At 39.6% G+C, this 12,956-nt stretch overlaps 1 protein-coding gene across 1 annotated transcript; it reads right to left on the reverse strand.

Moving 5' to 3' along the window:
* Positions 1-1,176: 1,176 nt before the first annotated feature.
* Positions 1,177-4,059, reverse strand: LOC134821051 (organic cation transporter protein-like). Its single transcript, XM_063831718.1, has 2 exons — positions 3,913-4,059; positions 1,177-2,391 (listed from the first exon to the last, which is right to left on the reverse strand). Exons 1-2 carry the CDS (start codon positions 4,057-4,059, stop codon positions 1,177-1,179), a joined length of 1,362 nt encoding a protein of 453 aa, XP_063687788.1.
* Between the last annotated feature and the right edge of the window lie 8,897 nt (positions 4,060-12,956).

A 12,956-nucleotide genomic window follows, 5' to 3' on the forward strand; every position in this document is an offset into this window, starting at 1 on the left:
AGTGAACCTGCTTCTGCTAAGAGATGTTCCATCGTGTCTTGTTGGTTATTGGACTGCACTAGTGTCTTACGACACTCTGAAATGCTGGGTATCATTCTGGGATTGTCATTCTGCTGTGATGCTCCCTACAGCATATTAATTATATCATGTGAACATTAAAATATTCACTACAACACTGTAGATTTGTTCTGTTTCACTTACCTCGCAGCAGATCGTTATGATCGAACATGTCCCTCCAACAAATTGACAACAGTTTAGTTCCAGATCTCCCTCCCTCTTCATCCCAGGAGCTCCCTCCGCAGTACTCCGCCAACTCACTATTTCCCAGAATAACCGTCGCTGCTTTCAACAAACTGGCCACATCCTTCTCTACCTTTACCCAGCTCAGACAGAGTTCTGGGAACTGGGGAACTTGGAAGAAAACCCCAAACTTTAGGAGATCAGTGAAGTTGTGGAGGTTGAGTGTTATTGATCCGCCGTGTAACAGCCTCAAACAGTCCAGCACCCCTTCCCTTGTGAAACCTACTAGACTCAGCGTGTCTGAACTCTTCACCGCATCCTGTAAAATTAATTAACCTTTAACCTTATCTAAACAGAATGGAACGTTATAATTGAATCAGGACAAAGATAAAAGTGTAGGTAATCCAGAATAATCATCAGCTTACAAAGACCTGCCTCCAAATGTTGTGAGGTATTAGCGAGAATGAGCCCAGAACACAGTATAACATCCCCTTCTCCAAGATCCAGCTTTGCAGTGTGTTTAATCGAATCATCGTCCACAAATCTGGACAAATCCTCAAACAAACTTAACTTGTAACCAGATGGGGGTTCCTCCATGAATAAAAAAGCTGCCTCAAAAAATGAGAGCATAAATCAACGTATGCAGCTGAAGTTATGAAATTTTGTCTACATCAAATACATGTGATGAAATTTGCCTGCCCACTTTATATCTAACAGCAGTGATTTTGTGTAAATTAGATGTATACTGCAGTCCTGCTATTTAAACTAAAAATAATGTATGTCCTGAAAAATACGGTTTTTGTGAATCAGAAAGAGACAAATTTAGAATTTGTACTTGAGTAACTCGATTAATATAATAGGTTTTACAAAATTCAAAACATTTGTTTAATGTCTACCAATGAATCACACGAATGTTTAATATACAAATCATCAGTATCACGCTAAAATTGGAGCTCCTTTATTCTCCAACACCTCCCCCAAATTCTCCTTCTTCTTCTTCCTAGCTAGCAACTCCACATCTTCCGGTGTCTCAGGAATGGACCTGTTGGTGGTATCAGGTAGAAACCATATAGCAACACACGACATAAGTGATAGTCCAGCAGACAGAGCTAGTGGTACCCTCCTATCAGTTACGCTGTACAGTAAGTTAGCGTAGGGACCAATAATACTGCCAACTCTGGCAGCACTGGAGCTAATGCAGAGGATCATGCCCCGGTGGGAGGTCGGAGCTAGTTCAGCTGAAACCAGCCACATCATCTGGAACGCGGAGGTGGTGGCTACGTAGCCTATCAAGCCGGCCACCAGCTCCAGACTCCACTCTGGGGAGAAGTTGACGTCCAACATGGCCAACAAGCTCATCAGGATCATGATTACTAGGTAGGTTAATGTGGCTCTTTGACGACCCAGCAGCTGACACACGAACACGGAAGTAATGAAAGCTACGCCCTCGCCCAGTGCAGAGAAGGAGTAAGTGCTGAACAGGTCTCCGCCCATTTTACCCCAGCCATATGAGGAACTGTACGAAATGAGAGCCACTGCGAACCAGGCCCACAGACCTAGCAGGGTCTGGTTTAACAAGTTAGGGTAGGTCTTCAAATCCTTGACTTGGTTTAGATAAGTGAACTCTTTCGTTTCTTCAAATACCAGATCTAAAGTATCCACGTTGACGTTGCTGTCTGTAATTCTAGCGAGTTTCTTCAAAGTCTCCCTGGCTTCTTCCTCCTTTCCTTGAATCAAAGAGAAACGTAGAGATTCATGGAGTGGGGTTAAGAAGTATGCAAGGAGACTGAGAACGTTCACTCCGGCAAGACCTAGAAATATGTTCTGCCAGTCATTTAAAAGATAACTCAAAGTTATAGTAACGAAGAGCCCAACTACCCACCCTAGTGATACAAAACCACTTATTGGAATTCTCAAATTTGTTGGTGCAAACTCAATGGCCCAGCAGTATGTTCCTGTGAAGTTGACGAAGATACCAAATCCGGATATTATCCGGAGTAGGAGTAGGACCTGGTGGTTAGGAGCAATCGAACAAGCTGCCACAGAAAGGGTAGACAAGATGCTACCCACAATTCCACCCTTTTTCTTCCTATTTTTTCGTAGAGTCCGTTTGATAGTGTCAGTCCGAGCAGGGACCCAAATCCTATTCCACTGTTAATCAAGGAGAAAACAGCTTCATCCCCGCAGTACAAGTGCCAATCCATGGAGAATGTGTGCATCTTTGAGGTCCACTGGAAATCAGAACCTGCCACTAAATCATTGCTGCACATCGTGTCGTACGAAATGAACTTTTCAGTGTCCTCTGCCTTTTTCTGGAGATCAAAACACTTTATCGAAGCACATTCCCAGTCATTGTAAGCCCAGTGGCAAATAGTCAGGCGTCCAGGAATTTAACACCTAGTCAAAATTTGTTGATAACCGGTAAAAAAAGATTCTTGTGGAAAAAATATTCACATTAATTTAAAATTAAATCAAAATTGGTCGCTCTCAGGGCTAACGCGATGTTACATCATTTTATCGACTCGAAGTTCGAATCGAGCGCATTCCTAGATTCCATGACTATTTCTTACCTATAAGATTGCTTGACTATTTTTTGCGCATTCAGACACCAAAAAACGCGCAGAAAACGCGCGCTATCCATTCCTCCTTCCTCAACATCCCGGAATATGAAAAAATAGTCATGTAAAATAGTCATTTGAAATAGTCATGCAAAATTTCAGCTCTGATACGCTAAAATATCAAGTTAATCTTAAACAATCGACAATCTAATATGAATTCTCCCAATCCTCCCAGCCATATTAACTGGTGAACGGTGTAAATATAGAGCGGTATTTTAAAATGTAGCATTCAAAATTTTATGGATTCAAGTTGGCTCCTTTAGTCTAGATTCATTTAGAAAATTCTCGAAGTTCGAGTAATACAGTATTCTCAGGGTTTGGCGCTTAAGGAAGCTTCACATCCGAGACCGATTTCCACGAATCAATTTAATATTGTAGCTACAAGTCAACAACAGTGCAAGTGGGAAGGAAGTGAATCTAGCCATTGCTACTATATCAGGGGAACTCGTGTGTTCTAGGCTTAAGCAAGCTTCACATCCTAGATCATCTAGAGTACAGTGCAGACAACCCCCTCCATTATACATCCCTATCCCGCTTTAAGTCCGAAGTTTGTCATTGTTTATTGTCCAATATTGTATCTAACCTGGCAGAAGCAAGCTTCAGATCCAAAGTCAGGCCATAAATATCGACACAAGGTCGAAGCCACTTTCAGAGTGGCGAATCGTTCATCATGCTGGTGAGAGACAAATCTTAGAACTCGATCTACCGAGTCAGTATGTAGAATAGTACGAAAATATCTGTGGGCTAGGCTGTATACTTCTTTTAAAAAATATTTCCTTGCGTTTCAAATAAATTAAAGAATTCTCAGAAATTTTTTATTTAATTTCAAAATTTGCAATTGCATATTCATCCGGTAATTATTCTAATGGATACGCTAAGCATTTCAAACTAATCTTGACCTGGGAGAAGAGCTGACCAGTGACAAGTCGGCCGCAAAGCGGCCGAAAAATATATAGCCTTTTTTTCTTCCCAAACTGGATTCCTAGTCATATTTAAATTTTATTTCCGGGGGATTGTAAGGAATGTATCCAGTAAAAATGGTCGCGCAGCTCACTGCCCCTGTGTTTATCACAGTACACAGCATGGCAGCAAATGTAAACACCAGCTTTAAGTTTATCTTATCAACTGTAAGGTCGACTGCCTGCTCAATCGTCACTGACTGTCTTATCGTAGTTGTGGGGTTGCCAAGTTCACCTGACATCCCTGTAGATGTACAAAAAATTATATTTTTACAAAAGCAGATCAATCAAAATATAGATATCTGAGCTCTTCATGTGCAAACGGTTGTTCCAGTTGCGATAATCGATTTACAACCCTGGTTCAGATTTCGTTCCAGATATTCTCTGCTCATTTAGGGGACTCACAAGTTATGTCGTTTTGAGCAAAAGCGGAGGGGGAAACTTAACACTTAATAAAAATACATTATCCCTGATGAAATGAAATCTTTTGGTCTACTACGCTGCTCCAAATAATTATTTTCCGAGAGATAACTTGATGATATGTAAATTGTAATCATCAATTAAGAAATGATGGCCAGTTGGTAGATCACCGACCGGCTATAAGCCGGCTACTAACCGGCTATAAGCCGGCTTATAGCCGGCTACAATTTTTATAGCCGGCTTATAGCCGGTTAGTAGCCGCTTACATTTGTTGTTGAGCGACGGCTATTAGCCGGTTATAAGCCTGCTATTAGCCGTTTTGGTATTAAAAGTGGTTATAAGCCGGTTATAAGATATTAACTCAACTACATCGTACTGAACGATAGTCAGGAGCCGGCTATAAGAAATTCAGTGAAAACGGCTATTAGCCGGTTATAAGCCGGCTATTAGCCGTTTAGGTATCGAAAGTGGTTATAAGCCGGCTATAAGCCGGTTATAAGATATTAACTCAGTTCAGTACTAGTTAGGGCAAGAGTTGATTTTTCTGTGAACAAATTCGTAACAAAGGTTTGTCTACTGGAATGTGTTGTCCATAGTCCCAGGAACCACAAAAAAAAACCGTCCAGCTGAAACTTTTGGGCAAAAATTTTTATAGTCATTTTTCTCCAGGAACCCATAGGCCCCACCCCCAATATTGGTTATTCGGCTCCCGAAGGTCTTGAGATCTCCATAGGGGGTGCAAAATGACTGCAATGGCCACATTATGGTAGGCGAATGATAGTTTCAGAACGATTGGAGCTTTATTTTTCGAAATAAATGGAATTTTTCTCAATTTTTCTCAATTTTATTGAAATTTCGAAAAAATACACCAAATTATTTTTAACGCTTATTTCAAATCTTACTCGGGAAATAACTTCAATTAACAAATATCAAGGTTAACTAACAAACAACAGATTATTGACCAACCCCCAGACAGCTATTCGACGGTACATACTACTCTGGTTGAATGTCTTAAGTTATCCTACAGTGAGCCGATGATAATCACATTCGATTTGCCATTGTGGATTAAGGCCACCCGAATAGTACTGATAACTGGGATGCCTATTGTGGTCAGGGTTGGGGGCTTCCACACTCTCACGAGTTTTCTTGGCTGCATAGGCTATATAATAGCAGACTCGGGTTTAGAGGAGCTCATCAAACTTGTGTATCCTGGAGACGTCACGCATATATCGGATGGAGGATCTTACTATATAAAGCGTTGAGAGCCCACTTTCTGATCGACGCCGCTCTTTGTTGTTTCATTATAGAGGAAGAAGTTTACGACGATGAACTAGTAGACTTGGAAGGTTACATCAACAAATGTGTGAACGAAAATCTAGGTGTTAACTTTAAGACTAAATCTTTTCAGGATCTATCAGAGAAAATAACTCTGCTTCTAAAGAACCTGTTTTCCAACAGTAGAACAGCAGCTTTATGGGTTACTTACCACAACATGATAACACTAGTAAAGGACTTCATAAGAGCAGAGAGGTTGCACGACTACAATATGCATTTATCAGCAGTAGCTTTGATGCTGCCCTACTTCGCAGCAGCTGGGAGGGGACAGTATGCAATAGCTTTAAGACTGTATTTGGAGCAGGATGCTATTTTAAAAGTCAAGTATGGGGCGCTTTTAAAGACCTTTAAAGTAACTGGGCTTCACACGGTTTGTGACAACGACCACGAGTGGGCCGGGGTGTGGACTGACCTCTCCATAGAGCAGAGTCTTATGAGGGCAGCTAAATCTAGTGGTGGATTAACAAGTGGAAGGATGCGTAATCGTGAGTCCGCCTACAAGTTATGGGTGGCCACCCTGAATCAGATGGCTTTAATAAATCAGTCTTTTGGAGATTCATTAGCTAATTCATCGAAGCGAGGAGTACCAACTAAAGCTGCCATCCACTCAGATCTTAACAAGTAAAGTCATCAATCAAGAAAAACTGTGATGTATTTGGAAAATTATTAACTTGGTTTAAAGTTACTGTCGACTTTACAGAATCCGAAGATAAGACTAAGTTAATATCTTTTTCGACTGGTCTTATATCACAGCCTGGGAACAATGAATTCCGAGGAATGTTTGGCCGTCGGGGCTGTCCTTCAACGTGAGCTAGATGGGTTGACATTCATCGATAAGATAAGTATCAAAGGTAAAGCAAAGAACTTGACACAACTGAGAAAGCAGGTTAAAGTGAATAATAAAAGCGTTGCAGTCGATCCGTTGAAGTGTTTTAGCCGTCTAGTCTTGGTTGCTGATAGAGAGACTTCAATAGAGGAATGCCTAACATACGAGTTAACTGTGGTGCCGATGAGCTTATTTGATCAATATCAGATGATGAGGAAATCTAATAAGGCTGCTCTTGGTATAAACCAATCTACACTTAAATCTTGCAGCTTCACGATCCCACTAGTCATTGATGGAGGTTGGCTAATTCACCAACTAAGCTCATTTAAAGGGTGTGACAATTATGGTGAGGTAGCAATGGAGTACTTGAAGCTTATCCCTAAAAATCGGGAAGTTACTGTGATTTTTTATGGATATGAGCCTTCTACTAAAGATCACGAGCACAAGAGGAGAGTAAAAGCGTTCTGTGCTAATATTGCTGTAAAGAAATCCACCTTTTGTACTGTCACCAAAACAACATTTCTGAGCAACAACAATAACAAAAAAGAACTGATCGACCTTATGTCAAGCATTTTTACTGTAAATGGTATTGAAGTGATCAGAGCTTGTAACGATGCTGATACTTTAATTGCAAAGAAAACATTGGAAATGTCATTCCTTGGCGATGTTGAATTGAATGCAGAGGATACCGATATAGTTCAAGTCTATTAGTACATCATTTCAACAGTGACCATCACAATGAAGGGTATAGGTACATATTCAATCAAAGAAATATCAAGTCATCTAGATCATAAAGAAAAGGAGATACTTCTTCTAATTCATAGTATTTCAGGTTGTGATAGCGTCAGTGGACTGTTTGGTTTTAACAAGGTTAAAGTGCTAAAGAAAGCTCTCACCTTTGATGAGCAAGGTCAGTTGGCAACATTACTTTCGGTGAGAGAATCAAAAGAAAAGATTATTGAGGCAGGCCTCTATTTCTTGCAGTACATTTATGGTGACAAGAAAAAGACTCTTTCTGCTTTGAGATTCCTAGCATACAATAGGATGGTAGCGAAAAAGAGTCTCAATCCGAATAGGATACCTCCAACAATAGCTTCAGCAACGGAGCACATCCTTAGAGCTTACTTACAGTACCATAACTGGGTAATACTTAACGCTGACAGTCTGAATCCCCTTGACTACGGCTGAAAATTGGCTCCTGGTGGCAATTACGAACCAGTTGCAACAAAAGCTATAATTGCTCCAGAGTCTATTTTGAACCTTATATGTTGTAACTGTTCTGTCGTCTGTCGATGTGGAACAGGCCTGTTTGACTTTCAGATGTTCATGTAGGAAATATGGCTTCAATTGTTTGCCAGCTTGTGGACGACGCCATGGTATGAACTGCACAAACATTAGACATGATGAACCTGAAGAACAAGCGAATTTTGATTAATATTAACTGTGTATTAATAATTGTCATGGTATTTACTGAGAATACACATTTTAGATTGACTGTATTTGTTATTTGTAGATGAGTTTTTAAATAGATTTGAAATAAGCGTTAAAAATAATTTGGTGTATTTTTTTTCGAAATTTCAATAAAATTGAGAAAAATTGAGAAAAATTCCATTTATTTCGAAAAATAAAGCTCCAATCGTTCTGAAACTATCATTCGCCTGCCATAATGTGGCCATTGCGGTCATTTTGCACCCCCTATGGAGATTTCAAGACCTTCGGGAGCCGAATAACCAATATTAGGGGTGGGGCGTATGGGTTCCTGGAGAAAAATGACTATAAAAATTTTTGCCCAAAAGTTTCAGCCGGACGGTTTTTTTTGGTGGTTCCTGGGACTATGGACAACACATTCCTGTAGACAAACCTTTGTTACGAATTTGTTCACAGATTGACCCATAAACAGCAATTCTTGCCCTAACTATACGATGAAGTTAAGATTATATCTTATAGCCGGCTTATAGCCGGCTTATAACCACTTTCGATACCTAAACGGCTAATAGCCGGCTTATAACCGGCTAATAGCCGTTTTCGCTGAATTTCTTATAGCCGGCTCCTGACTATCGTTCAGTACGATGAAGTTGAGTTAATATCTTATAACCGGCTTATAGCCGGCTTATAGCCGGCTTATAACCACTTTCGATACCTAAACGGCTAATAGCCGGCTTATAACCGGCTAATAGCCGTTTTCACTGAATTTCTTATAGCCGATACCTAAACGGCTAATAGCCGGCTTATAACCGGCTAATAGCCGTCGCTCAACAACAAATGTAAGCGGCTACTAACCGGCTATAAGCCGGCTTATAGCCGGCTATAAAAATTGTAGCCGGCTATAAGCCGGTTTATAGCCGGCTTATAACCGGCTTATAGCCGGTCGGTGATCTACCAATTTCCCTAATCGATAATCATTAATTAAAAAATCTGTCGCACCTAGCCTGTAAGTCACTGCTCCCTGCATTTGGGAGCACTTTTCTGAAGAAATTGCAAAACTTCTTCAAATTTCACAAAAAATTAATTCATAAAAATAGCGTACACACGAACAATCTAGAATATATTATGGGAATTACGGTATAATTTCACATTCTGTGATGCTTCGAGCATCTAGAAAGCCGCTAAACTTTATTAAAATTTTTAAATTATAAAGTTGATTGAAATTACAATAAACCCTTATCAGTTTAAAAAGGGCGCCGGTAGTCACATTATCACATACTTCCATGTAGCCAAAGCAACTAATATGGTAGACTTCTACAGCACTTCCCAGGACTAACTCTGCAACAGGGAGTGGTTACCAGTGAGGAGTTCAAGAAGGGGTAGGTACCAGTTACTGACTTTTCACCACTTTCTGTTGTGAACATTGGTTGGGGTTGGCGAAAGAGTTTCACTTTTGAGTGAAATTTCGATTAAGTAGTTTCGTTGTTGTATTTTTGTAGTTTATTTTCTTTTATTTTGGTGAGTGATTATTCATCTTTTTAAAAAGATATAGATAAAGTGTTTTTAGCTAGTCTTTAGATAAAGTTAGCCACGAAGTTGTTTATTTATGTTGTATTTTTGTAGTCATTTTATTTTATTAAAGTATCATAGGTTTTAGATATGTATTGTTTACGCCTAAATTATTTGGTCAACTATGATTTAAAAAACAAGGCGTCAAATCAATAAAAAATTAATGAAATTTAATTGTAAACTATAAATGGAGATAAATATTTAAGTAATTGTTTGTTGCTCTAAAACATACTTCTCTCCAATCTCTTTTCTTTCAGGTGTAAGAAAACGGTACACTAGACAAGAAAAGAAAACACATGGAGGACGACTCGAAGTTATCTCAGTGCTATCACATGACATCGTGTGTGAGTACTCTGGAGAGTATGGGAACAGACCCCACGTCAGAGGGGGATGTCAACACCCCACCTCCAGTGTGTCATGTGTCAGAAACAAGTGAGTTGTGGTGACGTTCACGTGGTGTTGGTGGTGACGTACGTGGTGTGTGGTGACGTCATTCTGCGGTTAAAGTTATTTAACTTCATATGTGGTGCAAATTAATATAATACATTCATCCGATTACCAAATGTATCTTGGAAAATAAATTATTTTATTTTCAGCTATTTTTGTTACGGTACTAACGCTATGGGTCTCTGATGGACTTCTTAATATCCCGCGGTCATACTTGATGAGGATAGCTGGGCTCAATCCTTTTATGAGGGTGAGTTAGAAATTAAAAACAACCGCTGTTTCTTCTCTTTATTTGTTCTTCTTTTTATTTGCTGAATTAACACTCTTTCTAACATGACACGGTTCGCCGGTTTTCATAATAAAAAATGGCGGTTATGACTTTAAAAAAACGCCTGTTTCTTCTTACTGCAAAATGAATAAATTCATCTTTCTGAATTCACTAGTTTTTTGACTCCCCCCCTCCCGTGTCAGGATATTATCAGCGGAAATGTCCTATCTCCACGAACCTGGAGGTATTCCACAGAGACCTAAAAAACAGCGAACATTCTAGTGGGTAGCAGGCGGTACCAAGACGGGAAACTCCTTGCCCTTTTAAAATTGGTGGTGTCCGACTTTGGGCATAGCTCAAGGAAACACAGAAGGGACTGTTATGTCAGGTTGGTTAGTTATAACTCGATCCAGCCCTCCACAATTATGTAACTGAGAGTCCGGCTCCCAAATGGGAATTTGTAATGGATTATCGTTGCACAAATATGTAATCCACCCTCTCATCTTAGTGAAATAGTATTTATAAATTATGAATATTATTTCAATATTATTATTTTGTTTTTGATACCTTAACACCCTTCTCCCCAGGGACGGTAGCGGAGGCACTCCCAATACACGCCCCAGAAGTGTGCTCTCCACAGGAGTAGATAGGATAAACCTCTACAAAGCAGCGTTGTTGTACCAGTATGTCCTTGTTTAGTTGGGAGCTGCTGTCTTATGTGTGCTGCAGCACATGAGCCTCACAATCGACACGAGGAGAGTGGTGGTGTTGCTGATGACGTCACGTGTTGGAAGTGGTTGACGTCACGTGGTGAAGTTATGACGTCACGTTGTGATATGGTGATGACGCTACTTTTTTAACTTGTGTTAACGCGTGTTGTTTGGTGACGGGACTTGTTTGATTATATATATATTCATGTTTTGCTACGTCTTCATTTGAAGATGTTCTATCTATCTGCTAACACTCACCTCTCCTTCAGACCTCCAAGATGAGCCCCAGTTCCGCCCCGCACCCCTCAGGACTACACCACACCACCATACCCGGGGTAGATACAGAACATAGCCGTACGGGGCTCATACCTGTTACATAGATTCACTGATATTAGCTCACTCCACCTCGTTCGCAGTTAGTGAGTAGTTCCCGAGGTGTTGTGATGAGCGTCACGTGGTATATGATGACATCACGTGGGTGCTATGATGACGTCACGAGCATTATATGAGTATGTCTACTATAATGATACAAATTTGTGCTTCAAATTTCAAACATTCACTATCTCCAGGTTGTTAGAGACTCCATGCGCACATGTACAGGATAACATTAATTCAGACGCATCGCAGCACACTGGACCACCATATCTCGATCATTTCAAATCGGTAGCTTCTTCCTTTATCTAATTTTTGTTATAAATTCTAGTTTATTTTCCCTTTAGTTTGGCAGATGACGCCGTATTTTGATGGTTTTTATTTTCCACCTAAAATCCAAACCTTGCCATCTGAGAAGAAACGAAGAATTTCATGTTTCGTTTCCAAATTATGTTCAAATAACGTTCCCAAAAACGTTCCAAATAAACGTTCCAAATTGAAACTTACAATTTCAGTTATAGTGATAACGAATAAGATGTGGCACCAACAGACCCGCACGAGAGAATCAGTTAAGGCAACTATGTGAATATTTAATCTTCCTCGTTACTAATTCCCGACTGTCACTGGTAGTATATATGCGATATATGATTAATTTGATATTATTATTACTTTCGTAATAATATCATGGGATGTTGATGTATAATTTCACTATATTCAGCCCAAATACTGAATGATCAAGGGTTAGTCTGTTCAATCCGTCAGCAATAGTGATTCTGCTTTCTGTGATAAGAGTAGCGTATCAATTCTCTGTCTTTGATATTTATGTTAATTTTTCTTCAGTTTCTGTCGAACAAGAAAACGTTTCAAACACGAATTATCAGTCCTGTGTATGAACAGCGTGCCACGTGACAAATGAAGCCCCCCCACCCTCCACGTGATAACGCCGCTGCGCGCATCACGTGACTCCTGCAAACGCATCACGGGATCCATAGCACGCATCACGTGACTCTATAGCAACAAATCACGTGATAAATAACAATGCCTGTCGGAGTTATCAAGAAAGGACAAGAAAACTATGGATAATATCAGCTGTTTGTTGTGAGATGTTAGAAGAGATGAATTCTTAGAGAAACACGTGTCAATTTGTTCGCGGTTATTGCTTATGTCTAACGATGAACTTTAATTAGGAGGGGACGTAGGTTAATTGCAAGCCTATTTGATGATTTTTTTTTGTAATGAATTAATGTATATGGACAATTTTAGCAGTGAAGATATTTTCGAAGTAGTTTGATTTAATTAATTGTTTCTTCAGAGAATTTTTTGTAGGGTATCACGATTAATAAATTTCGTGCCACTGTCCGATGAGCCAAGTACATTAGAAAATTAGTGCTACGAATACGTTTAAGGTGAGAGGGATGCTTATTTGGTATCACAATTTGTATTAGTATCACGGTTTAAAAAATACTGGGGCCACTGGTCGATTTAGAAAAGTACGAGATATCAAATATAGGAATACATAAATAGTTATAAATTGAGAAATGTAGACTTGATTAATAGACTGATGGACGATGGTGGGTTGAGCCATATTTTGAGAAAGATAAATCAATCTTACAATTTAAAACATCGATAAAACATGCCCATCTTTACCGTCAAAATGCAGAAGAATGTTAGAAATTATGATTCTGAAACAGTATATGTCTGAATACTTCATAATTAATTTTAAGAGATATTCTGTAGAAAATAATACATGGCTCACGCTTAACAGTA

The sequence above is a fragment of the Bolinopsis microptera genome, chromosome 9, assembly GCF_026151205.1.
Source record: "Bolinopsis microptera isolate Bmic1 chromosome 9, MBARI_Bmic_1.0, whole genome shotgun sequence".
Taxonomy (NCBI): domain Eukaryota; kingdom Metazoa; phylum Ctenophora; class Tentaculata; order Lobata; family Bolinopsidae; genus Bolinopsis; species Bolinopsis microptera.